The 27,677-nt window shown below is 36.9% G+C and overlaps 3 protein-coding genes across 4 annotated transcripts; 1 reads left to right on the top strand and 2 right to left on the bottom strand.

Annotated features, from left to right (window-relative positions):
• Nucleotides 1-316: 316 nt before the first annotated feature.
• On the bottom strand, nt 317-10,474 carry LOC122021849 (brefeldin A-inhibited guanine nucleotide-exchange protein 1-like). Its single transcript, XM_042580015.1, has 11 exons — nt 9,289-10,474; nt 6,010-6,327; nt 5,514-5,844; nt 4,976-5,398; nt 4,610-4,902; nt 4,258-4,531; nt 3,029-3,525; nt 2,607-2,928; nt 2,112-2,457; nt 1,379-2,040; nt 317-1,075 (listed from the first exon to the last, which is right to left on the bottom strand). The coding sequence occupies exons 1-11, from the start codon at nt 10,290-10,292 to the stop codon at nt 461-463; spliced, it is 5,085 nt and encodes a 1,694-aa protein (XP_042435949.1). The 5' UTR covers nt 10,293-10,474; the 3' UTR covers nt 317-460.
• A 343-nt stretch (nt 10,475-10,817) lies between these two features.
• On the bottom strand, nt 10,818-20,640 carry LOC122018931 (protein argonaute 1C-like). The gene is made up of 23 exons (XM_042576406.1): nt 20,491-20,640; nt 17,450-18,090; nt 17,145-17,353; nt 16,919-17,068; nt 16,709-16,842; nt 16,343-16,449; nt 16,034-16,140; nt 15,809-15,947; nt 15,592-15,708; nt 14,975-15,082; nt 14,764-14,835; nt 14,454-14,576; nt 14,188-14,353; nt 13,891-14,012; nt 12,846-12,983; nt 12,624-12,766; nt 12,471-12,533; nt 12,340-12,403; nt 11,646-11,778; nt 11,476-11,549; nt 11,291-11,385; nt 11,185-11,216; nt 10,818-11,100 (listed from the first exon to the last, which is right to left on the bottom strand). The coding sequence occupies exons 2-23, from the start codon at nt 18,080-18,082 to the stop codon at nt 10,904-10,906; spliced, it is 3,126 nt and encodes a 1,041-aa protein (XP_042432340.1). The 5' UTR covers nt 18,083-18,090; nt 20,491-20,640; the 3' UTR covers nt 10,818-10,903.
• A 1,640-nt stretch (nt 20,641-22,280) lies between these two features.
• Nucleotides 22,281-27,255, top strand: LOC122020301 (SNF1-related protein kinase catalytic subunit alpha KIN10-like). Of its 2 annotated transcripts, XM_042578170.1 has the most exons (12): nt 22,281-22,546; nt 23,627-23,670; nt 23,753-23,818; nt 24,315-24,499; nt 24,864-25,046; nt 25,122-25,253; nt 25,330-25,515; nt 25,892-25,981; nt 26,063-26,146; nt 26,333-26,464; nt 26,534-26,773; nt 26,866-27,255. In XM_042578170.1, exons 3-12 carry the CDS (start codon nt 23,800-23,802, stop codon nt 26,977-26,979), a joined length of 1,365 nt encoding a protein of 454 aa, XP_042434104.1. In that variant the 5' UTR covers nt 22,281-22,546; nt 23,627-23,670; nt 23,753-23,799; the 3' UTR covers nt 26,980-27,255. The 2 variants fall into 2 exon arrangements, with proteins under 2 accessions (XP_042434104.1, XP_042434103.1); XM_042578169.1 differs by having other exon boundaries at nt 23,627-23,818.
• Nucleotides 27,256-27,677: the final 422 nt, after the last annotated feature.

Raw genomic sequence — 27,677 nt, 5'->3', positions numbered from 1 at the left:
AATTAATAAAAAAAATATTTCAATATAATAATATTTTATGTATAAATTATAAAATGATTACTTTTATTATAACAACTACAACAATAAAAAGGAATACTCTTCTAATTTTTGCCCGTTTATTTTTATTTTTTTAAATACTTTCTACGTTAACACAAACAAATAAGAAATATAAAGTAAATACATAGAATAATTCCAATTGAATATTTTTTTCAAAAAAAAAGTGCACTTTCTACATTAACACAATCAGTTTGGCATCTGCAATAAGAAAAAAAAAATGATGCATGCTAAAGTCTCTTCGCAGTTGCATTGCTTTGGATGGCAAAAACCTTTGTGGTGCTAAAAGTTGTTTATGAACACAGGGGGAGGCATTAACAATGACTATATCACAGAGGCCGCAGTAGTAAAAAGTAATTGAAAGGCTATTCAAAAAGAAAAAAAATGCGATAATTATATGTGTACATCATATGTTCATCAATAGTGGTCCTATCGATGTATGAAAGATATCATGTAGCTCGTCCTGCACTGCGTTGGAGCTGTGCTCGCAGCTTACAAGGCTAACCATCGATGGGAAAACAATACGCAAGTTCCTTCGGAATGAATCCTGCCTCAAGCCACCTAGGACTTGCAAGGCCAGCACCAGTAATGATGTCCGCGCAGCTAGTTCCTCTTTCTTAGCACTGCCCAAATGGAGTATCCCATGAACGGTTGGGACGGCATCTGAAATCTCACAATCGGTTGGTTGTCGTCCGGCACAATTTAAATAGATCTTGAATATTTTCTGGCAAACGAACACAACAAGCGATTCTATTTTTAGCTCGTCGGACAGAGCAGGGTCTTCGATGAGTATGGTTTGCAAGAACTTGAGCAGGTTCCGGTAAGATTCATTCTCAAAATGAACAACTGGTGGATCAGGAATTTCCAGGAGGGAGCAAGCTTTCTGCAACTTCTGATGTGTGGTGGTTTCGCTGCTCACTTCGCTTGAATGTGAAGCGATGGATGTAAGTATGTCCAGTAGGATGCTAACATGAGCAGCCGAAAAGCACTTTCGATGAACTTCATAAAGTTTCTTCACAACCTACCACAGCAGAAAATAATAAAAAACTTGTCATCAGGGGAACAACATATCAGATTTGAAGCATTTGAATTTTCCTTTTTAAATCACATTGATGTTCTAAAATAGAAATATGATACGCATTTGTCAGAGTTAATTTCATGGGATTCATAATAACCAGTCAGGCAAACTAGAGCACCTAGGGACTTAAGAGCAATTGTTCTTATTTGAAAGGTTTAACAACACGCTGGCACTAGAAATACATATTGAAGAAAGAGTGACGAAAATAAACTAATGAGGGCATCACCATTAAAAAAGGAATGGTACCTGTACAATCTGGAGCTGAACGCTTATGTGATTCTTCATTCTGACAATTGCGTAAGATGTTGTTTCCATATTAGCCTCCTCTTCATCCTCATTAATGTATTCATGATCAGAGTATCGTTCTTCGTCAGAATGGCTTCTATCCGGAATTTCAATATCTTGCATGACCCTTATGATACTAGAAAAAACAGGCAGCATCGAAGCAGCCGACTTTTTCAAGGGTACCAAAATATCTTTCCATTCTTCTTCTGATAGCTTGCTTCCCAGATGGGTAGTTAAATGGAGTAGGGCAGCCATTCCTGCATTAGCGTATTGCTTGTAGGGGCTGCTCACAAAACTTGTAACAATACCTACAACATTTCCAAGATGTGACTGCAATACCTCAAAAAAATTGACAAATAGGTCAATCAAACATTTTGCTGCCAAAGTATCAGTTTCAGATTTTGCAGAATCATTGTCAGGAAACAGAGAATCATGAACTGATAGAACTTGACCAACAGTTGTATTCCGTGTGTTGCTAAAAATGGGGTAAATCACAAGCTTCAGGATATTGATCCAGAAGGTGTCAGTAAAAAGGTGACCATGGTCATTCAGAATATCGAAGAGTACTTCCAGAGCACCTTTTCTGATAGTTGGCCGAGTATCGGAGGTCAACTTTGATAAACCTGAAAATGCATCGTATAGATTGATTAGACTATAGCATAGCAAGAAAAACACAAAAAAAACAAACGAGTACCTTTTAGTAACGGTAGCCAAAAGAAAGCAAGATCATCTTTTTCAGTCAAATTTCCATCAGAACCATCTCTGTTCCCTAAATGGCCCTCGGAAATGTTATCATAGCACACTAGGCCTCCTTCTGCGAGTTTAACAGCACAAAACCGGAGAAATGCAATGGCATTGAGGCTAGCATCACTATTGAATCTGCTATTTGTAAATGCAATCAGACACTTCACACAGTCAGTGAATGCTGTGGTCTCAGTCTCAGTTATGTAAGGAAAGTAATCTCTAACTATTTTCTCCATGGTCTCAAAAGCTAACAGTACAATACTCTTACGTTCATCGGCAGCAGCAGTTGTGAAAACCTAAACATAGGAGAAGCATTAATATCATCTACACAAAAGTTCACAAAATTCTAACCCAACATAATCACCATGAAAGCAAACATAATTTAAGGTACTGCTTGAGAACGTGGGAAAAATTATAGAAAAACAATAAGATAATTCAAGCATACCATGAAAACACTTTTCCACCCAGACTTCACATGATTAACACAACTCAAAACCATCTGAGAAACACATCGAACAATAAGCTCACGAATTTCAGAAGAATTACTTTTCTGCATGATGACCACAAAAGGTTTCAAGAATTCATTCTGGAAGTTATAATTAGCAAGTTCTTCTCGCTCCAAAAATTTCATAGCTAATTGCCTTAGTGAATCCATTACAAAGATTGCGACTGAAAGATTTTCTGACAACCCAACTGAAACAAAAAATTCAGAAAGAACATTCCAGATGCAGGACCAAACCAATCGTATACGATTCATATTGTAATGCCTGCATGGACAAAAGGTGAGCTCGGATTAAATAGTTTCACTTGCTAAGAAAACAGCTTAATAACAGACATGTTTTGAGACAATTATTAAATAAATCTTACGCAATTTCAACTATTTTTGTGAGGCTGAAAACACGAGGATCTGTTGGAGATTGCAATTCTGTCATTGAAACCTTACACAGGGCCCTCACAAAAGCTACAATTGCATCACCATTCAATCTTTGGCTATGAGCAAATATGTGGTTTAGCTCAAAAGTACCAATCTGGTCCAACAGATTTAAATTGGAAATGAAGTTATTCATCTGATCTGGTGTAACTAAAGCGGAAACCTTATTTCCCATGGATGCGCTATCATAAGAACCCCCTCGAACCACTGCCATCACTGCTGGATTTTGAAGAGCATTTCCTTTCTTCTTCACGGATGTTATTTTCTGTGCTCTGTCTTCTGCTTCAGTGAGTGGTGCTGTAAAGAATGAAGAATCGGGTGGTGCACCCTCTCCTAGTAGGTGCAAATGCTCAAACCGTGAAAGACATGTAAATATGTGCTCCCAGGATTCTTGTAGATAATTACCATCTCCAATGGCAATTGATATTATAGCCTGTCGACAAAGAAACTTACTAAATAACTAACATGATATACAATTAAGACTTATACTGATTTTACCATAGTAGATAGAATGCATTATGAGAAAGATTCAAATAGTATAAACATCAGGATGTTCAGATCTAGATTTGATTTGTATAGTCTGTCTATTGCTAAGATTCAAATAGTTTAAACATCCAGATGCTCAGATCCAGATTTAATTTGTATAGTTCTGTCTACTGCTTCATAGCATGCAGCAAAAGCATAAACACATTTTTGTTCTTCTACTTAATGAGGTAAAAAGGAAGAGATCAGGTGCAACAAAAGATCCCCAAGGAAAAAGAATGAAGCTAAGATGAATTTTTCCTAAGATGAGAATAAAATACTCTTGGGATTTAATCTGTTTTATCGGATGAGTCAGTATCCAAGCATCAATGAAGCAATAAACTTGTGGCACTAAAGTGTAGATATGCATTGTATCAAACAGAATGATAAGAGGATGAAAAGAACATTCATGGAACCAACAGTTGTTTGGTCCAGCAATAAATGAGCTAGATCCAGAGAGCTATATGCCAAAGGTCAAATCCATATAAAGGAATTGTTGGGAAAGCGTTCAGCCTTGTCACTCCTGCCCCAAATGGAAAATAGTTTTCCATACTATGTGGTGCGTGAACACCCGTGATCAAGATAAAAAAAGGGGACATTCATGGAAATACAAACATATGGTTCATGTTACAAAATTATTCACCTTAACAGCATCAACATTCTTCTGCTTCATATCAGCAGCACAATGGAGGTATGTGAATTTAGCAACTGACGTAACAAAAGCATCTCTTTGTGTCTGCATATGCATCACTGAGGTGACATGCACTGCATATCGGAAGCCTTGCAAACACTGTGCTGTGGCAGACATGTCATCGCTTTGGTCGAGTGTCATACTGAAAGCAGCCATCAAGGGAGCCCAGCAAGCCTCCATCATGAATCTTAGGATCGCTGTATCCGTGACAGTATAGAACATAGACCTAACCACCACTAAGAAATGAAAAAAAAAAAAGAAAAACTGCGTGCAAACAACCTGAAGATTTAATTATCATCCTTACTCTGATTTTCCACTTTTTGCTTTAAATTGCTCTTGGATGTGCTTAATAAGATGATCACTCGCTCCTAATGCCTTCTCTTCAGATTGCTTCCAATTGACCAAATTGAAAATGTTGTCAAATCCCAAAAGCTTGTTGATGCCGTTTGTCTGTTTATTTTGTGGAGTAGAAATATCAGCACTGATTTTTATTTCACTTTTCACAATTTGATCATACAAAGAACCAAGATATTCTTCTGGTAAATCCTTTCCATCATCTATTCCTCGATTGTTGCGAATGAACTCAGATTTCGACATCTGCAAAGTTAATGAGAAATGACATTTTAGCACAGCTGCATTTAACTTCCAAAGAACATCATTAGTAATACACCTTATCTTTGACCATGTTGTTGTGTGCATCAGTGTTCAACATAATCACAGAATAAGCAAGAACATAAGCAGTATCTGCACTGGTAAAAGAACTCGGGTTGCATTTACTGTAACGTTCTGCAAACTTTTCCATTATGCGGTCAATTTTCTGTGCTTCTCCAGGCAATCTGAAACCTTTTAAGAAGAACCTAATAGCTTCACCAAAATTCATACCCTCAAAATTTATTGAGTCAACATATGCATGCATTACTTTCAAAGAGAAGTCTTCCCTTTCACCCAAATAGTCTCCAACCACAGATGGATTTAGACCAGAAGCATTCTTCAAGAAGGAAGCTACTTCTTCAGGAGACGCGCCTATTTTCTTGATTTTGATTAGAAAATCAATACCCTTTGAAGGTTTTTTATTAAACAATGCGACGCCTTTCTGCAAACATAAGCCAAAAACTAATATGATTCATTGCTCACAAATCAAACTAACAAAAGTTGAAGAAAAAGCATCAATGTGCCCATCCTAGAAAAAAAAAGAGAAAAATCTTTACCTGAAACTCCAACTTATATGCCCTGCGTTGTTCCAGTGAAGCTGTATCAGAGGGCTCGTGGTTTGCATCCGAATGCAGATCATGGTCAGCCACACTTCCTTCCTCACCATTCAAAGAAGTAAGATTCTCTGAAGAATGCTCATTTTCACGACTCTCTGGAGCAAAATCACCCAATCTCAGCTGCTGGTCCATCCATACACCCATTGATTTAATGATACAATTGAGACACTTCACTGACTCAATCCGTAATGTGGTATTCTGTGCTGGGGATAGCGATGTTGCCGATCCAGGAGGAACACCTAGAGCTGTCTTCAGAAGACCATTAACAACCCTGCCATTATCTGATGGAATTAAAAGTGTACTAATAGAAGAAATGTCATCATCATACCACTTTGAAGTTACAAATCATATTTTGGTTACCAGCTAAAAAGAAAAAGGTTTGGGATCGCTTGTAAAAGAGAGCAAAGTTTTACAAGTGTTGAATGATATGATCTACCTTTCAAAGATATTTGGTGAATTCACATCACAATCATAATTCACAAAAATGTCAACCATAATCTGCGAAACCTGGCAGATCTTTTCCAATAGGTCGAGAACAATCATTTTCTGTAAAAAGCTAGGCTGAAGAATGTTTTCAAGGATACGGAGGATAAGCATAGGAAAGAAAATTCCAACTTCCTCCTTCAGCCCTGATCTAAATTTTGACAATAAGCCCATGAAAATAGAGCAAAGAAGCTGAAAAATACTCATCACTGATAGTGCACTGTTCTTCAATAAGGATAAACAAAGGTATTGTTTGATAGCTCCAAGAAACCTGCATAAAACACAAATCTGAAAATTTATAATCAATGCCAAATTGGAGAACAAGAAATATTTTTTGTGCAAAATATCCTCAAAAAATTGTTACCCCGACTGCCTGAGACTGAATTACTGAGAGTTAGATTATAGCTATAGACTATCTTGCAAGAGAAAAATACATTATCCACTGAAAAATACATTATCCACTGAAGCTACAAATGAAAAATCTCAGAACTCTTTACCCAGCTTATTTTTCAATAAATCTTAAAACAGATTCAAGAGATTGATTTATTGATAGGCCAGATCACTTGATCATACATTACTTCAAAGTAAGGTAGATTAAATTCAACTTCATTTGGAAAATATATGCATTTATAACTATTTAATTCTATCAAATTAAAGACACTAAAGGAGCAACAGTTAAAAATTCATTAAAAAATCAATTTAAGACAACAACCACAAGATGACGACGACAACAGAATAAAATAGATACCTTAAAAGTGCTCACTTTTTGGGATGAACACAGTAGTTCGAAGCAAAACCTAGTAATTTTACATAGAGAAATCATATTTAGACCTTATCATGGTAGACTTTACAAATAAATAAATCGATATATTAACCACAATCCTTTCAAATGTTTGGTAATGTTCTCCATCTTCTTTTATTGTTAACAATTGATTTACGTACCATTTGAAATGTATTTACAATCCTCCTGATTCTAAAAAGTTAGCACATCGAAAGTGAGCTTATGTTCAGAAGGCATGTAATCGATCATAATTTATGCAATTGCAGCCGCAACAACAACAATAAGAACAAAAGAAACCACAAGTTTTTTTGTCCAATTGAGAATTTTCACTTATGAAAGCTTAAGAAAAAGCTCTCCATCCATTCAACCATGTTAAATGTCTTCTTTGTCCCCAGGGCGTAGCACAGATGGGGAGTGCATGGTTCTGTGGCTGAAAGGTTAAGGGGTTGATCCCCGGGGTGTCACTGCCTGGGGTTAACGTCTCCGCTATGCACTTTCCACCGGTGTACCTGCATTTACCTCCCTCCATATCCATGGGACCGGCTCTAGGGGGGCCGCTGATGTGGCGGTTCCACATTTTTTTTTATGTTAAATGTCTTCTTTACTCCAAAGTGCGGATGAGAGAAAGGATGGATTGCATGAGAGTTAAGACACATTCCTCAATTTAATTATTGATAAAAATAATAGAATGATCAATTCTAAATCCATCAGCGAACTATTTTTTATCCATTTTTTCATTTGCACAAAATCAGCGGGACAAACTTTTCATCCTCCCTCAAAAATTCAGTTATGAGAATGATGAACTCCAACTGTGAACCGACCCTGAACACTGAAGTTACAGCACGAGCTAGCGACCTAGCTGCACGGTCACAAGCTCGAGCTCGCCTGGTTAGTCGTGGCCTCTGGAGAATCTTTTCCCTCTTTCCCTTTCATGTTTACTTTCTTTCTCTTGTTTCTCCTCTTTCCTCTTCTTTCATCATTGATTCCTTTCCCTCCATCTGCGATTCGAAGTAAACAAAGCACAAATGTACAGGCTGATACATTTCCTAATAGTGTGAACTTCAGTGATAACTAATAAGTGATCAGCCAGATTATCATAGTAGATGCATATTGACAATAATGGTTCTTAGGTCGAGTCAGTCCTGAACATCAGGTAGCCTAATCCAGCATGCTTGCCTACAGATGCAGGAAGGCATTTAGAATATAAATGAATAAATGGTCTTTCTAAATTGCTTGAGTTTTTCAAATAAGTGGTCAATAAGTCGATTTTAACAAACCACTATGAATAATAATTTGAGTATGTTGCCTCTATTAAATAAGAGAATCAGAAATATCTAAAGGTCTTCTTCTAGAATAATTTCTTCTCCATCGATATTCATCCTTCAGTTTTTTTTTCTTTATCGCTGTTGGAGTTACATTCCTTAGATTTGATTGTTTCACATTTATTCTAATAAAATTCTAGTCGATTAGCATAATATCACATGCAAATAACATACACTATTAAGATTTGCATAAAACAATATTAATCTTAAGAGATAAAACCTATAATTGACCATTCATGTAAATTTACCAGCATATGCAATACAGTAAGACACTCTCAACAATTGCAACACTATATACATTACAAGCCTTTTATCATATTCTACATAAGCACTAGATACTCGTGTCAATTTTAAAACCAAAACCCACAGCGGTATTTTTTTTAATGCAGGAAAGAGTACTTTATTAATTAAAGGTATAACATCTTAAACTCTGAAATCAAAGGGCAACTTTTCCATGAGTGGAGTTGCCCAGCTATCTTTCCCTCTATGGGCATGAAATTACAAACTCATCAAAACACATAATATTTTAATTAGCACAACCAGCAACTCTATTTCTCTCTCTATTCACATGAACTATAACTCATCAAAACATTCCAACAATTACATAATCCTTAAGCACATCACGTACCTATAAAGCATTGACTCCAGTGTTCTGAATTGCAACCAATTGTTCTCCATTAGATTCAATGTGTAGCTCAGGCATTCAATCACATTGACTGCCCTTTGCATTCATGAGGCATGGATAATGAAAACTACCAGAAATAATTGTATAGTGACTAAAGCTTAATGTGGATTGTTTTTCTATTAGAACATTTAATCATCCTGACTCACCTTGTGGCTCATATTCAGTTCATTAAATGGTGCTCAAATGGGCTTATGAGTGAATTAAAAAACTGTTTTCTGCTTTACCCAAAACAAAACACAGTCATCCTATTATTCTTCTTGAACCACCTTTTTTATTACAACTTCTGTTTGATAATCCACTATTTCAGGTCAGATAATATCAGTTAATGGTATGCATAGGATTATGCTGGATTATGCCATGAATAAGAAACCAAGCTTCGCTTATGATTATATGGTGTATCAAAAGCAGAAAGTTGAAGGCACATAAGGAATGAAAAACACTTGCCACTCATTTGCCCGCCAAAGAGGCCCAGCAGTCTCTATTCCTATCTTTAGAAGCTCCAGCGACAAAACCTTCCCCCTCATTAAGAGAGGGTCCTCAGGATTCTCTTGCGTGGAGAACTTCATTGAGAGCTTGCACAAGTTTTTGAAAAGAAACAAACCATCCTCTCTGATCTTGCTCAATCCACCGCCATTTGCAACCGCCTCTCCTTTTGCATCGCGGAGCAGAGAAACCTCCTTGTTCGATTTAGAAGGCAGGGGGTCTGCGTCTCTTCCTGCCATTACCTCATTAATAAAATTCTGCGCGGACTGTACCAGACTGGAATCATTCAAGTTCCTATCTGATAGATCCATCATGTCGGCAATAGAAACAATCCGGATTCTGACATCCGGGGAATCAGCCTCCACTCTAGTAAACATGATGACGACGATCTGAGCTAGGACCAATTTGGCACACAACTGATTGGCTCCGCTCTGGCTGCCAAGGTACACGTTGTAGCAGCTCCGGATGATCTGGGCCAAGCACTCGTCGCGGATCAGCACGAAGGGCGAACGGACGGAGGCAATAAAGACCCTGAGCATGGAGAGCTCTAGGGCTTCATCGCCGATCCCACAGCAGGAGCAGACGGACGTGAGGAGGCGAGAGGCGGAAGAGCCGAGCGTATTATCGGCGTCGGCAGGGAGGTTGATGTCGCCGCGGAGGAGGCCGTGGGAGAAAAGCTTCTGGGCACACTCGAGGGCGGTCTCGGTGACCTTGGGATAGGCGGACTCGATGGCGAGGACGAGGGGGTGGAGGACGAAGTCGGCGTCTGGAGGAGGGATGCCGAGGAGGGGGGAGGAGTGGTCGGGGGAGTCTGAGAAGGTCTCCAGGCGGTCGAGGGCGGCCTTGCAGGCGGAGACGAGGTTGGAGTGCTTGCGCCAGGCGGCGTTCTTGATGATCTTGTCGAGGGCGGGGGCGAGGATGCGGCCGGAGCGGGAGCTACCGCCGAGAGGTTGGAAGGAGGCCATGGCGGTGGAATCAGATCGGAGGATGCATTGAGAGGGGGAGGAGGCGGAGGGTCGTCAGATCGAACGAAGAGAAGACGACCACCGCCGCGATGAATTGCAACAGTATCAATGAACGAGTCATGAAAAGGAAAATTCCAGTTCGACCCTCCTGATGTGTTTACTCCCGTGGAAGGGATAGAAGAGGAGAGCGCCGATTTTAAAACTCTTTCCTGTTTACCTTACCGATTTCCTCTGATAAGTTTTACTAGGATAGACTTAATTTATTTTACGTTTTTTAATATCAAAATGTATAAATAATTTATCAATAGTCAAACCTTTTTTTTAATCTTATTTCAAAAATATACGTCAACTTTTTTCTTAGTTTTAAAAACACTTTAATACACGCAATTAAAGTTTGATTACTTGTGAATTCCATTAATAGAGTGATCAACCATTTGACTTTTAATGTTTAATTTGAAGGAATATAAAAATAATAGACTATGGTCGATCAAGGAAACAAACTCTCTGACCACCTACCCGATAAGATAACATAAAAGTGTAAGTAAACATATCGAATAGCAACCGCAAACTAACAGAATCAGTACTGTACTTTAGTTCGGAATAGGATTGGTTTAACAATAAAACATGACCTTCTTCACATTATCTTTTATCGCTGGAAGGGGTTTAACAAAAACATCGTCAGGACGCGAGTTTTTCTGTGTACCCTGACCAACCGCTCCAGTAGCCGTCGAACTACTGTCAGATGTTTGAGGTTCCATGTAAAATCGGGCACGGAATGCAGCCAGATGAGCATAGTATGCAGGAGGAACTACGTGAAACAAGAAATGAGTCTAGTCAGATGCCTAGAAGAGGAGAGAAGTTTAGGTGAATCCCAAACTAACAAATAACTTACCTATCGAAACTGATCGCGTGCACCTAGCATAGCTGCGAGAACATTAAAGGCAGAATGAGTAGAGCTATATCTTAATTGAAATAACGGTAGAAGATAAGAAAACTACGTGTAACACAGGTTGTTGGTTAAGCTTTGCAATTGGTCAGCAGTGAAGTTGTTCTCGTCCCACAAGACATGATAATGAGCCGGTCGACTAGTGCCCTATCATAGGAAACACCGTGTTCAAAAACATTGCACGGCGAAGTTATAAATTTGAGTACAAAAACCAACGAACAAAATTTACTAAATTACTTGAATGCCGGCATGACTGCACAAGTAGAAGTCAAACTCGGTAGGATGACAAATCTTAGAATCCACAACAGTACCTAAATTCCGACACAAAACAAACTTAATAACTTCTGGAAGACTGAGATCAAAAGCTGCATATCGATGCAGCAGTAAAATCGGAAGGGGGGACTAACCAGGTAGTATATTTCCACTCTTATCGACAGAACGGCGATCATCGTGATTATTCGCAAAAAGCCTAGTATGATGTCTTTTCTGAACAACTATAAAGGTTATTCGTGGATGAAAATTTGCCAGGGAGGCGCACGCCTGAGAATATTTATTGAAGAAAAATGATTAGGGAAGATAAATATGCAGGGAAAAAAATGACAATCAAACAAAGGATGCATAACTTTCAATAATACCTGAAAACTTCTATATTTATAAAAAGGGTGCACTAATTTCCTAAAATACCCTTCTAATTAATAAAATAATAATAATAAAAAAAAACCTCAGAGCGCAACTACAATAGCAATGACTGTCACGGCTGTCAATAGATTGGTACGCTAATCACGGTTGCCAATCACAGCCAGGTCAGTCTCCACCGTCAGAGGCGCCAGGACTAGTCTGGCCGTGATTTCGAAGCCATAGACCATGACTTCGTGGCCAAAGTCCATGACAGATCATTGTTTTCATCCATTGCGCTGGTCCGCACTAGTATCACTATATCAGAGTTTGTTTTATTTTCTTTTTTAAAGAGAAACGTATTTTGGGATATAAGTACACCCTTTCATAAATACAAAAGTTGAGATATTATTGAAAGTTAAGTGCGTACTTGATAAATTACCCAAAAAAAACCATAATCTGCACTGAGATATAGATGCTTAATACCTTTCTAATTGCGTTGAGTTCGTGAAATAAAACTTGATAGAATTGCCCCTCACTCACTCCATCCCTGCGTTGATCATAGTGACCATGATGACTTGAAAATTGACAATGGAAAACAATTTCAAAACGCTCACCGATAAAATATAATTCGCTCAGGTCTTAAATTAGTAGCTTCTTGGAAGGAAAGAATAAGATCTCTGAAAAAACATGTCACACACGTATAAATTATGATGCAAATGAGCATAATATTGCATCTGAACTAGAACAAGATGGGACACAAAAGATACCTAATCATTCCGCTCACAACAGTTCCCCCCTGAGGGTCTGATCGCTCTTTGAAAAGATCTGTAATCAATTCTTGACGGTGTGCTTGAGCAGAAACCAAACCGGCATAATTTGTTATCTCAGGCCAATCTTGAGAAGCAACAACCTGACAATAATTTAAACACAAAAGTTGAGCATAAAATAGGAGAATGACATTTATCATTCAGATAGCATTTTTATCTTACTGCTGCAATTGATGGGCTAGAGTCTTCTCCAGGATGGGGGTGTGTTACGTCAGCACCAAATATAATTGTAGGTGCATCACAAACAATTGGTATGGACTTATTCACAGCATCCATAAGTACAGTATTTCTTCCACCAGCCTGCTCAATTGAATAAAGAATATAAAATATAAAAAGGATCTAGTCAAAACAGGAGACAGAGAGAATTGTATATCCATAGTAAGATGTATTAGTTGGTGATATTGAATTAGAAGTATCAATTGTCAAGTAAAAGTAGCATTTCCAATGCTAGAGTTTCAGTCTCTAGTTGGAATAGTATGTCACAATATCATGCCGTGTCAATTAATGATTATATTTGCCTACTAATAAAACAAGTGTCATGCATCAAATAGGAGTACTCGTACAATACTAATAAATAGTGCTTGCTTCTAGGATAATTGTTATTAGAATTCATTTCTTCACACAAGTTGGAGTTGAATTTACACAATTAGAATTAGAACAAGCACAAGTAAAAAAATCTGGATATATGAATGCCACTTCTCTTTGTTGTTGGTGCTTCCCCTCTTTTTTTTAGTGTTTTTTATCCTCTTCGTGCCCACAAAATGAAATTGAAGGACACACCATAAAACAAAATCTTGCCTCCTCTGGTTCTGAACTCTATCAGCTGAGATAGACCTTATGTTGGTTAGTACCACTGAAAATGTTGTTGGCATGGGCGGTGCAATAACATTACCCTTACAAACATTGTACCATTAACGATTTGACAAGCAGAATAAATATGTTTCAATCATATCGACTGATATCAATCAGTATAATGATAGGCTCTTGCCTCCTCTGGTTCTGAACTCTATCAGCTGAGATAGACCTTATGTTGGTTAGTACCACTGAAAATGTTGTTGGCATGAGCGGTGCGATAACATTTACCCTTACAAACATTGTACCATTAACGATTTGACAAGCAGAATAAATATGTTTCAATCATATCGACTGATATCAATCAATATAATGATAGGCTGCAGAGTTGCACTGACAAATTATACAAACTAACCTTGACATTTATTTTGAGGGAAACATTGGCCAGATAGTGCTTGCTCATTTTGAAAACATGTTTCGTTAAACAGCATTGTGAGATCACTCCAAGCTCCGTCTCACAAATCCTCTTTAAATCACCTACACAAGACAATGGATGTTTATTAGAAGCTCAGAAAAAAGAGTTGCAGAACATGTAGTCAAGCTAAAATAATCAAAAACAATTATGCATTGAGTTGCAAAACATGTACTTGAGCAAAAAATAATGAAAATTCAATAAGACATTGGGCCTACAGGAGTTCACAAGATAACCTACCGTAAAGGGAACCATTATTATCTGGCAGAATAACAATGAGCAAATCAAGTTGTTTCTTTTGTGGACGGAGAATATTCATTGCATTCAAATACAGAGCATTTAAAGATCGTTCCATTTGATTTGGCCTTGCACTTAATGGAGGAAAAATCGGATTAAGTGAAAATTCCTGTAGCAATAAAGTTGATTTGGTTATAGGTATACCATATATCACGTTAGCAAAAGGTAAATTTACAGAAAAATAAACACAAAGCAAAAGCATTATATACCATCCCAGATGTCTGACACATCAATGCAAGCTGATAGCAAAACTGTCTTGCAATATGTTCTGGGACATTCGGTGAAAAATTGATACAGGTCCAGCAATTTACTTTTCCACCATTCACCATTTTCTGGATTAACAAATTGAAAATTGCACAAAAATTTAAATCAGGGAAGCAAAATGAATTGCTCAGACACTATGCAATGCTAAAAGCCAGATCGTAAATACAACTTCACCACCATGTAAATACAACTTCAACAAATATCCATTTTACAAATCGCAAATATAAGCAAACATGTGTTAGAATATATGCAAACCTTATTCATCATATTCCACTGGCCAACTCTCGGCAAGCAATCTTTCTCCCTGCCAGTATCATGGTATTTAAGCTACACAAAGAATTAGATAATCATCAGCATATTGACAATTAGACACGAAAATGTCACAAAGAATTAGATAATCATCAGAATATTGACAATTAGACATGAAAATGTCATTGAACACTAAGATTGATCAAATGCTGCATACCCGTGGAGCCGGTAAAATGCGTGCCTCTACTGACGCAAGTTTGTTGCTAATTTTGATGCCAAATTCTTTGGCATATTGGTCAGATTCGTAAGCATTGTGTTGAACTGTCTGATAATTTTTGCAAAAATATATGTAAGATGGAGTGTATCTAAGATTGAAAAGAATGGGCACCGTGCATAAGAGAGTAGGGCTTGATAAACACAAACTAAGAGAAGAAAGAAAGACTCATGCAGACAAATTTCTATGGTACATCAATTTTTGGATAGCACAGTTTCTTTTTGTTAAACTTTTAGCACAAGTGACATATCTGCATAATTGTCAGATTTTTAGGTGGCATCATGCAATGCAGTACAATTCATATGTATAGATATAAACCATAAATAAAAAACAAGGTATATGATTCAATGTGATCCAATAAGATTCGATAAGAACCATAATTTATATAATTTGAAAAAAATGGAAAAAGAAACTCATCAAAGCTAAATCTAACCAATTAAAAGTAAATATAACCCATCAAGAAAATAAACTAAATTCAATATATAGAAGGTGTTTGACAATAACTCAAAACATTCAAGCAATCAAAGAACATAGTAATCTGAGGTCCAAATAGTGTATACCTGCAAAATGTTATATTCCCGATCATAAGGAACCTGACAAGTACCCTTTAGAAGAGCAGTTATTTGATCCTGATTTAATCTTTTTGAATATCTCTGACCTTCAACGATTTTACAAACCTAAAGGATGGAAAGAAGCATGACAAGAAAAAGAGGGAGAGAGATTCTAAATTCCTGTAGTCAACCAACTAAACAAGTGGTATTTAAAAGAAGTAATCACCTCCATAGGTAAATAATTAGGCTTCTGCTTGTTACCGACTTGCAAGCAAGGTAAATGGGTATGTTGGATTGTAAAACCATAAGTTTCTCGAAAATACTGAACAACAGACTTCAAATTTCCTCTTTCATCCACGGGGAAACTACATGACAAATCATATAAGAGGATGAAAAATATTAGTAAAACTCGAGAAAAAAACAAAGAAAATATACCAGAGAAGGCACATACGTCAGCTCACTAGTTGGTTGCGATGTTAAATCAAAAATGCGATATTTCCTGCGCATATTTCCCCGATGGGTTACCTCTATCCTCACTCCTCTTAGTGCTTTCTTGATCTGGAGGATACATATAGGAGATAATCACAGAGATAAATGATTATGTGCATCTACTTGTGCAAATGAATACCAAAAATAACAATCTTCCAGAGAATTGTCTTTTTAACAAGGAACAAGCTTACAAGAACAGAGAATGACAAAATTCTATTACAATTGAATGAAAAGGCAAGCAAAATGAGGATAAACAACTCTGAAAATCTACCTTTACTCGATCAGCATCATGGAGTCTTGCTCTGATGTCTTTCTTCAACAACTGAGCGACAAAATCAACCACTAGAAGGGGCTCAATGAAAGCAGTAGAAGACAAGTCTACATAAAGAGAAATTATGAGCATGTGACAAATATACAAAGGTGTATATAAACATGGAACCGATACAGACATGTTAATATTAAATCAACAAACAATGTTCCAATAATTTGTCGAGGAAAGTTCTTAAAACTAAATGAAGCAAAGAAGATAGATATTTCATAATTTAAGTTCCACTTCTTTACATTTAGTAATAAACTTAGCAAAGAGGGTAACTTTGAATAGAATAGAACAGATGTTTGGAAGAAGGTATCTTAATACCAATATTTAGTGAGAGACCCATCTGTGTCGGACGAATGCTTTGGTAAAAACCTGGCCAGCTTTCTAAACCTTCACCAAGTCGTTGTCTCCTGCCTAAACTTGGTGAATAAAAGGACCGGCCAATTGGAGAATATCTACAATCAATATCAGGAAATTATTCTCTGAGAAAATCTAAAAATGTAAAAGCTTTGTCTGTGCGTCAATCCTTACCTTGTGGTCGGCAATTCTCGAAGCACAATATCAAGAACTTGTAGAGCTTCATGAGGAGCATCAGCTATTTGTCCAGATAAAAACATTTTCAGGTGATGAAGATCCACCTTGGCAACCAGCTTAATAACAACTCCAAATGATTTTGACTTCCTGCAAACAAATAGATATCCTTCAGGAACCTTTTTACGGTAAGTTTGAAAAGAATTGCAAAACTTCAGAAATTGACCTCTGTTTGCCTGAACCATCATCCTCGTTAGATAAAATGATCTGAAATTCTGTAGAAGTGAATGGAAGTGGTCCCGCAGTGTAGAGACTTTTTCGACCATCATAGACCGGTAATCGTCCACCCAAGTGAGAACCCCTGTACAAACTCACTAGCTGGTGAATTACAGCTCGATTGACAGCTCGAGATTTATCTTCAGGCATAATTGAAACCTGTGGATGAGTGTGAAAAATAAACAGAATCAATTATTAGGATACTGAATAAAAAATATAAGAAAAAGAGATCAGTACTAGGCAGTTAAAACTAACATCATAATGGTGAAGGACTTTATCAGGTAACTCGGCCAAGAAGTGGTTCGCCTTCACCACACAACGGATGCCAATGCTACCTTTTCCAGGACGCAATGGAAAACTTAAAGACTTGCTAGAAGCAGGAACCGCAGGATGAATTGTTTCACTTATTGTTGTACCCTCAACAGTCACTTGCTGAAAATGTTGTGCAAGAGAGTCCACTGATTGATGTAATAACCTTGTCTCTACTGATGCTTGGTGCAGATCGGGAGCCGGTGGCCTTGATGCACCTGCAACTGACAAACCAGCCCCATGCCCACCAGGAATAGCACTACTTCCTTTGACTAAATACCTTTGCTTGGATGACTTTCCACCACTTGGATGGGGCAAACCACTTCTTCCATTTCCTGGTGCAGGACCATCGGGCTGTTCTGATGAACTTACATGTGATTTCCCACCAAATTTACGCTGATAATAACCCTTGTCACCACGACCTTGCTGAGAATACTGATCCTGTTCACATTCAGCATAGTGTCCTTGTTGTTGAACATCTGAAGGCCTTTCAGTTGGATACTGGGGCACAGTTCGTCCTTTTCGAACACCAGTCACTTGATGTTTCCAAACATTTTCAGTCTGGTGACTCCTCAGCATGTTGTCAGCTGCACAAATTGAAAAATAAGAGCTTATTTTCAAAAACAGATAGCCACAAGCTGAATATATCAAGTCAAGTAACTTTTTGGTTGGCCTTGGTTTTTGACGCGATTTGACCTCAGACAACTAGGAATAAGGTCTGTGCCAAATACCAATATCATGGAAAGCATGCAAAACACTTAACAAAGACAGCCCGATGTATGAAGCTCTTGCCAATGCAGGATACCTCCAAGTCAAATGGCAACAATTTTACCGTTCGCCAAGGTTCCCCTTCCAAACACTTAACAAAAGAAGAAACAATAAATATAGTACAATTTTTTGTTATTTTTTCAAATCTAAAAAAAAAATCTAGCATAACATTTCCAAAGAGTATCAAGTCTAGCATCTCAACTTAGCAAAATGCGAACTAGAATGTCTTCTGGCCTAATAAGCCGTCTACCCATTTACATCTCTAATACCCAAATCCCAAATTCATTTACACCTTCTACACCCAAGATAAAACATGCACAACGCACTTCTTCCCTTCTAGCACCGTCCCTCTTCTTCATTCAAAGACCAATAGTTATCTTTTTTAAGAGAAAAAGGTATTCTTATTCATCAGAGGAGGAAGATTGCAGTTTCACCCACCTTCCAAACTTCCTCTTTTCGATAACATATAGCTAGCATCCACAGCCACAAACTGCAACCCAGTCCTCTAAAGTCTAAAGTCTAACCAAATCACCATCTCCAAGATCAGCCATACTTTCTTCATTCTCCAAGCATCAGCCAACGAGAGCAGACATTGATGCAACAACAGACATAGACCCCTCTTCTTTGATCCACCAAATTGCTGCTATAGAACTCCTCCTACCGGTCTTCGACATCCAACTTCTTCATCAAAGTATTACACAGCTCATGAGCCACTTTCTAGGTCAATCCACATCTTTGTTCACCACTAGCCACCTCTATTGGCTTCATGTCAAAGAGACAAAGACATTGTGACCCAATCCCTGCCACCACAAAATTGCAACAGAATCCTACACTACTTTTGCCTTTCATCCCATTCATTGGGTTGTTACCATGATTAAGGAGTAGTAGAAAGGGACAGGTTCGAGCTGTTCTAGCACTAGCACCAAAGAAGAAGGTGGGTAATAAAGGTGTAACTTGGTAGACAAACTGTTAACCTAAGCAGACCTTGATGTTGATATTTTATTGAGTTGGTATCATGTCATGGTCCGCAGGTGCTACAGAAGTTGGTAACTACTTGGATGCTTGCTCCAATAGATCTTGGGGTTAATTAACAGCGGATGCAAAATGTCATTGTGTGTCTAACCTCCCTAGGACAAGATAGGGCAAGTAAATCACAAGGGCAAGGGCATTTTGCCCTAGCTGGCGATCACCTTTTGCTCCAACAGGTGCTACAGCCTACATGGGTAGCCTATATAGGTCAGATGAACAATTCTTGTGCTATATTTTAATGTGATTTGTGAATACTACATGAGATTTAAGAATAAAACTAAAAGATGGATATGAGAAAACTTAAGTTATATAATATTTATATTAATAACATAAGTGGAACTTATGTGCAGATAAAAGATTAGAGTTAAGATAGAAGGACAGGCATTATGATGTATATGAGACCAATTAAATACTTGGAAAATTAATGTGGCGTTGATGCCAAAATGATATGGCAGCCATGCCACGTAGCAGTTGAACACAAATCATTTCTAATTTTATTACCGAAAAAGAGAGAAAATTACATAGCGCAATTGAGAAACAGGTTAGTATTGACACCGTTCCAAAATAACAAAACCACGACATAATCAATGGGTAGAAATCCTAAGTTCACTAAATCATATCACTACAAAATCAAATTAAGAAGTTAAGAAAATAATCAATGTAAGAAGATAAAGCGTCAAAAACTGAAGTAAAATCAATAGACAAAAGGATCCAAAAATCAAATCAGATGCATCTAAAGCTCCGGTTCATCCCGAAAATCAAACAATAAAATAAAATAAAATCAGATAGCAGTCTATTCCCCAAACCTTCAGAAGCTTCGCAATTAAACCATGATCCGACGCCAGGAAAATTGTAATGTACGACAACATGTCTTCTTACGACGAAACCGCTAATATAACTCGAAAGTGAAATTACACAAGACAACGCAATAAATATCCTGAAATTTAGCCTTAAAAAACGCGGTCTCTGATAACAGCAGACGAACCAGCCAAAAAAAACCAAAGATCAAACCAAATAGGAAAAAGAAAGTCGGCAGAAATCAACCAAACAAGCACAGACTTCATTAGGAATTAATACCAAGCCACAAGATCGGGATCGGCATCAAAACACTACCAGAAAACATAAATCGAAGGCGATCTCACAGCGATCCGGTGAGCAATTGAACAAGGGGGTACAGGAAACCAGTATACCTTAATCAGAAAACCAAATCTGATGGAAGAGAGAAGCACGTCGTCGCCGTCCGCTGCGTTGGGAACTACTCTTTCCCCTTCTCTGTTTCACCTGAGAAAGGAAAACGACACCACGCGAAAAAGGAGGACGTGGAGTCTTCAATTTATTCTCGAGACGAGATGCACCAGATGCCGACACGTCCAATACCTAAAGGTTTTGACGGGTCCGACAGCGGGCCCACGTAGAGATCATCCGATTGGTTTAACTACCACGCCCGCTGACGTGGGCCACGCGTCGCGGGAAACGGGTGCATTGTCGAGTGGTGAAGTGTTTGCGAAAAGGTATTGAACACTTGGTGGTATAAAACGGGTCCCTCTGCTCGGGCCCGCAGCGTAAATAAAGGAAAGGATAATTATAACGATAAAAAAGGGATAAAAATTACTAATATTCTCCTATTTTAAATAAAGTTAATTAGTTTAAGATATTTTGGTCTATTTTCTTCTAAAATTGTAAAAGTAACCATAAAAATCTAAATGAATATCTTTGAAGATTTTTTTTCCTTATTTTTATGGATTTTGTAATATATATATATATATATATATAGTATTTATTTAAAAAAAATACTAAGTTTGATAATTATTATTTAAGTTTTGATTTTTAAAAATTTATCAGTAAAAAAAATGTAGAGATGCGCATAAAAAGTTTTAATTATATAAAGTTAATTAGTTTAAGATATTTTGGTCTATTTTCTTCTAAAATAGTAAAAGTAACCATAAAAATTTAAATGAATATATTTGGAGATTTTTTTTCTATTTTTATGGATTTTGTAATATATATATATATATATATATATATATATATATATATATATATATATATATATATATAGTATTTATTTAAAAAAAATACTAATTTTGGATAAATATTATTTAAGCATTGATTTTTAAAAACTTATCAGTAAAAAAAATGTAGAGATGCGCATAAAAAGTTTTAATTATATGGAGATATGTTATTTCGATTAAATGATCAGCCTCCTAAAAGGAGTGAATAGCCGGTTTCTGTAATCTCATATTTGAATATGTCATTTAGATGTAAATGTAGATGATAAATTCAAATAACACTACTACTTATCCTTCATGTGATTTGAAAATTTCCATGTATGGTTAACTAATAAGTCACCTTTCACAATTGCTTCTATCTTATTCTCCTTTCTCTGTGAAGAGATGGAGAAGGAACCAAAAACAAAAAAATATATAGAAAAGAAAAGAAAAAAATTACACATACAAGAATAAAATTAGGAGTGTAAATGAATCAAATCTGATGAATAATATGAAAATGTTAAAATTTGAATTCAATTTTAAAAACTCACCCACACATCGTAAATATTAAGCGGAGTATAAATGTGAATTTTGGGAGCTGTTAAATGGAAAATTTACTGCCCGCTTTGAGGATGTCGACATGTATCACCCACACATCGTAATTTACAGATTTTTTTTTTTTTTTTTTTTTTTTTTTTTGACTCGGAACGATAAATCCAATAAAAGGGTGACTCACTTCTACGTGGACGAGAAGATACCAATAATGGTATTGGTTAAGACGAGAGGTAATTCTATAAAATAAGATCTTTCTTACAACGTGCTATTGAACGTAATAAAAGCTGATTATTTTTTACAGGATGGAAAAAAATATTGAAAAATAAATATACCTTATATACATTATGGAAATATATTAAATTAGTCAATATATCAAAATTTTATATTATACCAAATTTTTTTAATATTACCATCGCCATCTCGTTGCCATAAAGCAAGTCTATAAAAACCAGCAACGGTGCTCGGCGCCGGTCATCTTGTTGGGGGAATCGATCGATGCTGCCAGGTTAGGGTGTCGTGTCCGTGACTGGATTCCCACTTTTTTTTTTTTATTCCTGCATCGGTCGTCGTCGTCGGGGCTCCCTTTCCACACTCTTCGAGAGCTCGATCCCCTTCCTCCTCCTCTTCTCCGCTGTGTTACGAAACGTAGCTCAGGACCTCAATCCACTTTGTCGCCGGCCGCCGTGAGCCTCTGCAAATTCAGGTCGGTGTTCGGATCTCGTGTGTTGGGTTTCAGCACTGGGATTTCTTTTTGTTTTTTCCCCTTTTTATTTTGCGTGTTCACTCCGATTTCTGGAAAAAAAAAACTGCGAAAAATCTGAGGTCTCGGGTTCCGTGCCGTCTTATCCTTTCTGGGGAAATTTGTTTGGGAATGAACAATTTATTGTTTACACAAATTATTTGGGTTCGGAAAGTTCATTAATTTTACATTATCTTGGTTCCTATAAATTGTTTTTGTGGCTTCTTACTTTAAGAGGCCAGCTAGTTTAGTTACATGGTTAACTCTGTCTTATTTTTTTCGATCAGTATTTCATTTTAGTTGTCGTTGTTGTTGTTGTTTGCGGTATTTCTATGGTCCTGTTCTGGTAATAGCTACTGCCGTGCAATTGTTAGTAGTTCAACACAATTTCAGATTTTACTTACAGTTCTGTTTGCCTTCAAAATTTTAGAGGCTTCTCGTGCTGATGACCTAGGAGTTCTAGACACGCTATTTTCTAGATTTTGAATGCTTCATAAGTTTTAATCTGGAATGGGTATACAAGTTTTACCATGGAAAGCTTTGATGACTTCTTCTCTAGCTTTCTTCTCCCATCAAGAAATTTATCGGTATTTGACATTTCACTAAGAGCAATGAAGCATAGATGAAGATATGTGTAGTCTTTTTTTTGTGACAGTTCATAAATTTTAACTAATAAAGTTCGAATACATAAAGCTCAGCTTTTGAGTGTCTGATCTCGATAACAACCTCATAGTGAATATTTAATCGCTGGAGCATTTTTTGGTTGATATAATAGTTAATATTGCTATTCATTCTTGAATAAACGTATTACAACCCTGCAATTTCATTTTGACATGGAGATCAGTATGTTTGCTGTTTAGATTTTCTACTTGTTCAAACTTCTGTAAACTTATTTATCCTAAATATTCAGTTTTCAAGATCTATCATCCACATGTCATGTTTCTAGATTGTATATTCCAGAATTTATAATTTTAAGAGTTTTCCTCTCTACATAACTACATATGGGAAGAAAGCGCCCTAAATTTCCTTCTATCAATATTTCAGTCAAAATGGAAGGACCTGGTAGAGGAGGTGGCAGTGCTGATGTGGTATTGCAAAATTATAAACTAGGAAAGACTCTTGGCATTGGATCATTTGGCAAAGTTAAGATTGCAGAGCATTTGTTGACAGGGCACAAGGTGGCTATCAAGATTCTTAACCGACGTAAAATAAAGAACATGGAAATGGAAGAAAAAGGTATGGCCTAACTGAGTGACGTTGCCTAACTGTTGAATTACTAGGAGATGTCCACTTCTCTGTCTATCATCCACATGCTAAGGAACTCCAATTCCAAGATCCCATTGAGGGAGTCATGCGGCTCTCATTAATCAAAGGGAATATAAGAAACTATCTTCAGATTATGTGATTATAGACCACTTCCAAGTGATCTTTTCATTGTTAATTTGTGCCCTTCTTGATCTATCACAGCTATCCAGATTATAGACCACTTTCAAGTGATTTTTTCATTTTTAATTTGTGCCTTTCTTCGTCTATCACAGCTATCCTTACTGTGTTTATAACTACTCCATATGGCAATATTTGATGCATATCCATGTATTTTGACCAGAAGTAAAGAGACCCCTGTAATCTATTCAAAAGAATTGAAGGAAATCGCTTGTTAAACACAATAGATCTCATAATTATCTCTTTAGTATTTTTAATATTTCCTAAATGTAATTTCTATGTACTGCAGTGAGACGAGAGATCAAAATATTAAGACTCTTTATGCATCCTCATATCATCCGTCTTTATGAGGTGATTGAGACTCTGTCAGATATTTATGTTGTTATGGAGTATGTTAAGTCGGGAGAGCTATTTGATTATATTGTTGAAAAGGGAAGGCTACAAGAGGATGAAGCCCGTCATTTCTTCCAACAGGTACCTGAAAAATTCTTACTGAAGCCCATGGACTGAATTTTTCTCTGTGACGGTGATTATTTCTATTTTCTAAAGTTTTATCCATGCCTTGGTCAAGTGAGTTCAATGGCTAAAAACTCAATTTGTTTATTCCATACCATTCCAAGAGTTATCCTCAGCTAAATATTTGGTTTATTGTGCCTGATTTTAGTGATTCATCAAGAATGTTTTGTTATGTGAATCATACTGATCTTGATCTCTGCTTTAAATGATGTTTTGATGAATGTACCAATTAATTCTTGTATGACATGTTTCTATATTCTCTAATCATTTCTGACTTTCTTTCCTTCATTTTTGGTCTAATATCCATGTGTTTGCCAAATAGATCATATCTGGCGTTGAATATTGCCATAGAAACATGGTTGTTCATCGGGACTTGAAACCAGAGAACTTGTTGTTGGATTCAAAGTGTAATGTTAAAATTGCTGACTTTGGCTTAAGTAACGTCATGCGTGATGGTCATTTTCTGAAGACTAGCTGCGGAAGCCCAAATTATGCTGCTCCTGAGGTATTTATATGCTCCACTTTTCTGATGCTTTATTTTCCAATGATTTTTATTGAAATGTTTTGTTCTTCATTGCAGGTAATTTCTGGAAAACTTTATGCAGGACCTGAGGTAGATGTGTGGAGTTGCGGTGTCATTCTCTATGCCCTTCTTTGTGGGACCCTTCCCTTTGATGATGAGAACATCCCAAATTTATTTAAGAAAATAAAAGCAAGTATCTTTTACATTCAAAATTTGTATTCCAAATTCATAGACAAATAAAATAGTTTGGTGGTCAACAATTTAGGGCGGGATATATACCCTTCCAAGCCATTTGCCTGCTCATGCACGAGATTTGATTCCAAGAATGCTGATTGTTGATCCTATGAAGAGAATAACTATTCGAGAGATCCGTGAACATGCATGGTTCAAAACACGTCTTCCTCGATATCTTGCTGTCCCTCCACCAGACACTTCGCAGCAAGCTAAAAAGGTGTACAGTTTCAGCAATTGTTAAGTCGTACTCTTTTTTTAAACATACTTCTATAAGTTTCTTATTAACTAGTATTAGATTGTTCGGTCTATTTGTAATTGACAACTGAGAACAAATTTTGATTGGGGAAATGTGTCCAAATCAGCATTCTATTACATTTATTCAGTGATGATATATCAGATCCCTTCAGATACAATCTCCAGATAGTCTTTAGGTTTTCAAACATTATATGTTTTAGATAAATATAATTCTAGGCGCTGATACATGTTTTGGTGTTCTAGCTATTTCCATATAATCTTATAATTTCAATCCTGATCTTGGTTCGATATTTTGAGGACATCATTATAATTGGCCTCACAGTCTATCATTATTGCAGATCGATGAAGACATCCTTCAGGAGGTGACTAAAATGGGTTTTGACAAGAACCAGTTGGTTGAATCTCTTCATAACAGGATTCAGAATGAGGTATCTCATGCGATAAAAAAAATCTTGAGTTAGAATTTTACTTTCTGGAGCAATAGCTAATTTGCTAGTGTTAATATCTAGGCTACTGTTTCATACTACTTACTTCTGGATAATCGGTTCCGATCTACTAGTGGCTACCTTGGCGGTGATTTTCAAGAAACTATGGTAAGCACTGGTTTATTCTGGATCGGTCTCATTGACACGTAACTATATCTACATACAAGTGAAATTTCAAAACATCCTAACTACTTTCTTTTCAATGTAAAATTTCTTTTTGGAAATTTATGAATTATATGAACTCCAGATTGTTTGGTCTCAGACTGTTTTTGGTATTAAATGTGCCTTTTGTAGGATTATAATTTGTTGCATAGGAGTTCAAGTAACATTCCAGCACCACATCGCCAACCAGGCTATATGGAGCAACAAGTAATCAGTTCAAGAGAAACTTTCTCTGGCGAAAGAAAATGGGCTCTCGGCCTTCAGGTGCTTGCATATTTATCTTCCTTGTCTTTATTAATCATTCACTTAATCCTTTTCCTTTTTGATCAACAGTCCCGAGCTCATCCTCGTGAAATCATGATTGAGGTCCTCAAAGCTCTACAAGACCTAAACGTTTGCTGGAAAAAGATTGGACACTACAACATGAAATGTCGTTATTGTCGTGGCTTGCCCAATACCGAAAGCATGCTTAACAGCTCTCCTCGATCCAACGATAGCTTCATCGACGAGTCAGCCATTGTTGAAACTGACCAAGCTGGAAGAGGATCTGCTGTAGTGAAGTTTGAAATTCAGGTTAGAACCACTCTATCTCTAGTGAAACTATAATACAAGTCAACAACGAAGCAAAATGCCTTAACATGACATATATATCATCTTGTGCTCAGCTTTACAAGACAAGGGAAGAGAAATATCTCCTCGACTTGCAGAGGGTCAGTGGTCCACAGCTTCTGTTTCTGGACTTGTGTGCTGACCTTCTTGCCCAGCTCAGAGTCCTGTGACCATACCGACGCTTAGTTCTCTTACTCGTGTTATCATGAATATACGCTTACTCTGCAGTGACTCGAAACAGCGATCTTCCCTCAAATTGTTGCCTGTTTTTTCAATGGCATTTACTTGTTTCTGACAAAAGACTCCCAAAAAAGGTTGAATAGTTTGTATATTCCATTATCTATTCCGTGTTTTTATATAAAAAACATGTCTCCTCAAGTTTTTAGTAATCGACAATTATTTTAGTGAGTATAATGATTTGTGGTCAATGATGGACATTAAAATTATCTGCTGTGCAGTGCAAATATTGATACGAACCTAAGTCGTAAACTAAAATTTCAACAATTGTGTGATGTAAGATTTCAAGTTGGACATATAGTACTCGATCGGTGCGGTGCATCATAAAACACTCGGAAATATTTTATTGATCGACTTTTGAATGCGTATAAAATTGTTTTCAAATTTACTCCACTAGTGAATCTAGTACAAACTGTTATCTCTAAGATTAGTTAGGTGAAGCCGTCTCTTCTAGAATTAGTGGGCCGAACACCTCAATTATTAGAAATAAAAGGGGCTTATATATAGATATGGTTATCTAGGCTATAAGAGGTAACATCGTTCTTGCAAAAAAAGGCTTCCTTTGGTTTGTTTTTGAAGCTCAAGTAATATTTGCACATGGCTAGGGGTGTAATCGAATCCGAACAAAAAG

Source organism: Zingiber officinale, chromosome 9A (assembly GCF_018446385.1).
Source record: "Zingiber officinale cultivar Zhangliang chromosome 9A, Zo_v1.1, whole genome shotgun sequence".
NCBI lineage: Eukaryota > Viridiplantae > Streptophyta > Magnoliopsida > Zingiberales > Zingiberaceae > Zingiber > Zingiber officinale.
The sequence above is the reverse complement of the archived record's forward strand: the minus strand, read 5'-3'. Positions and strand labels throughout refer to the sequence as shown.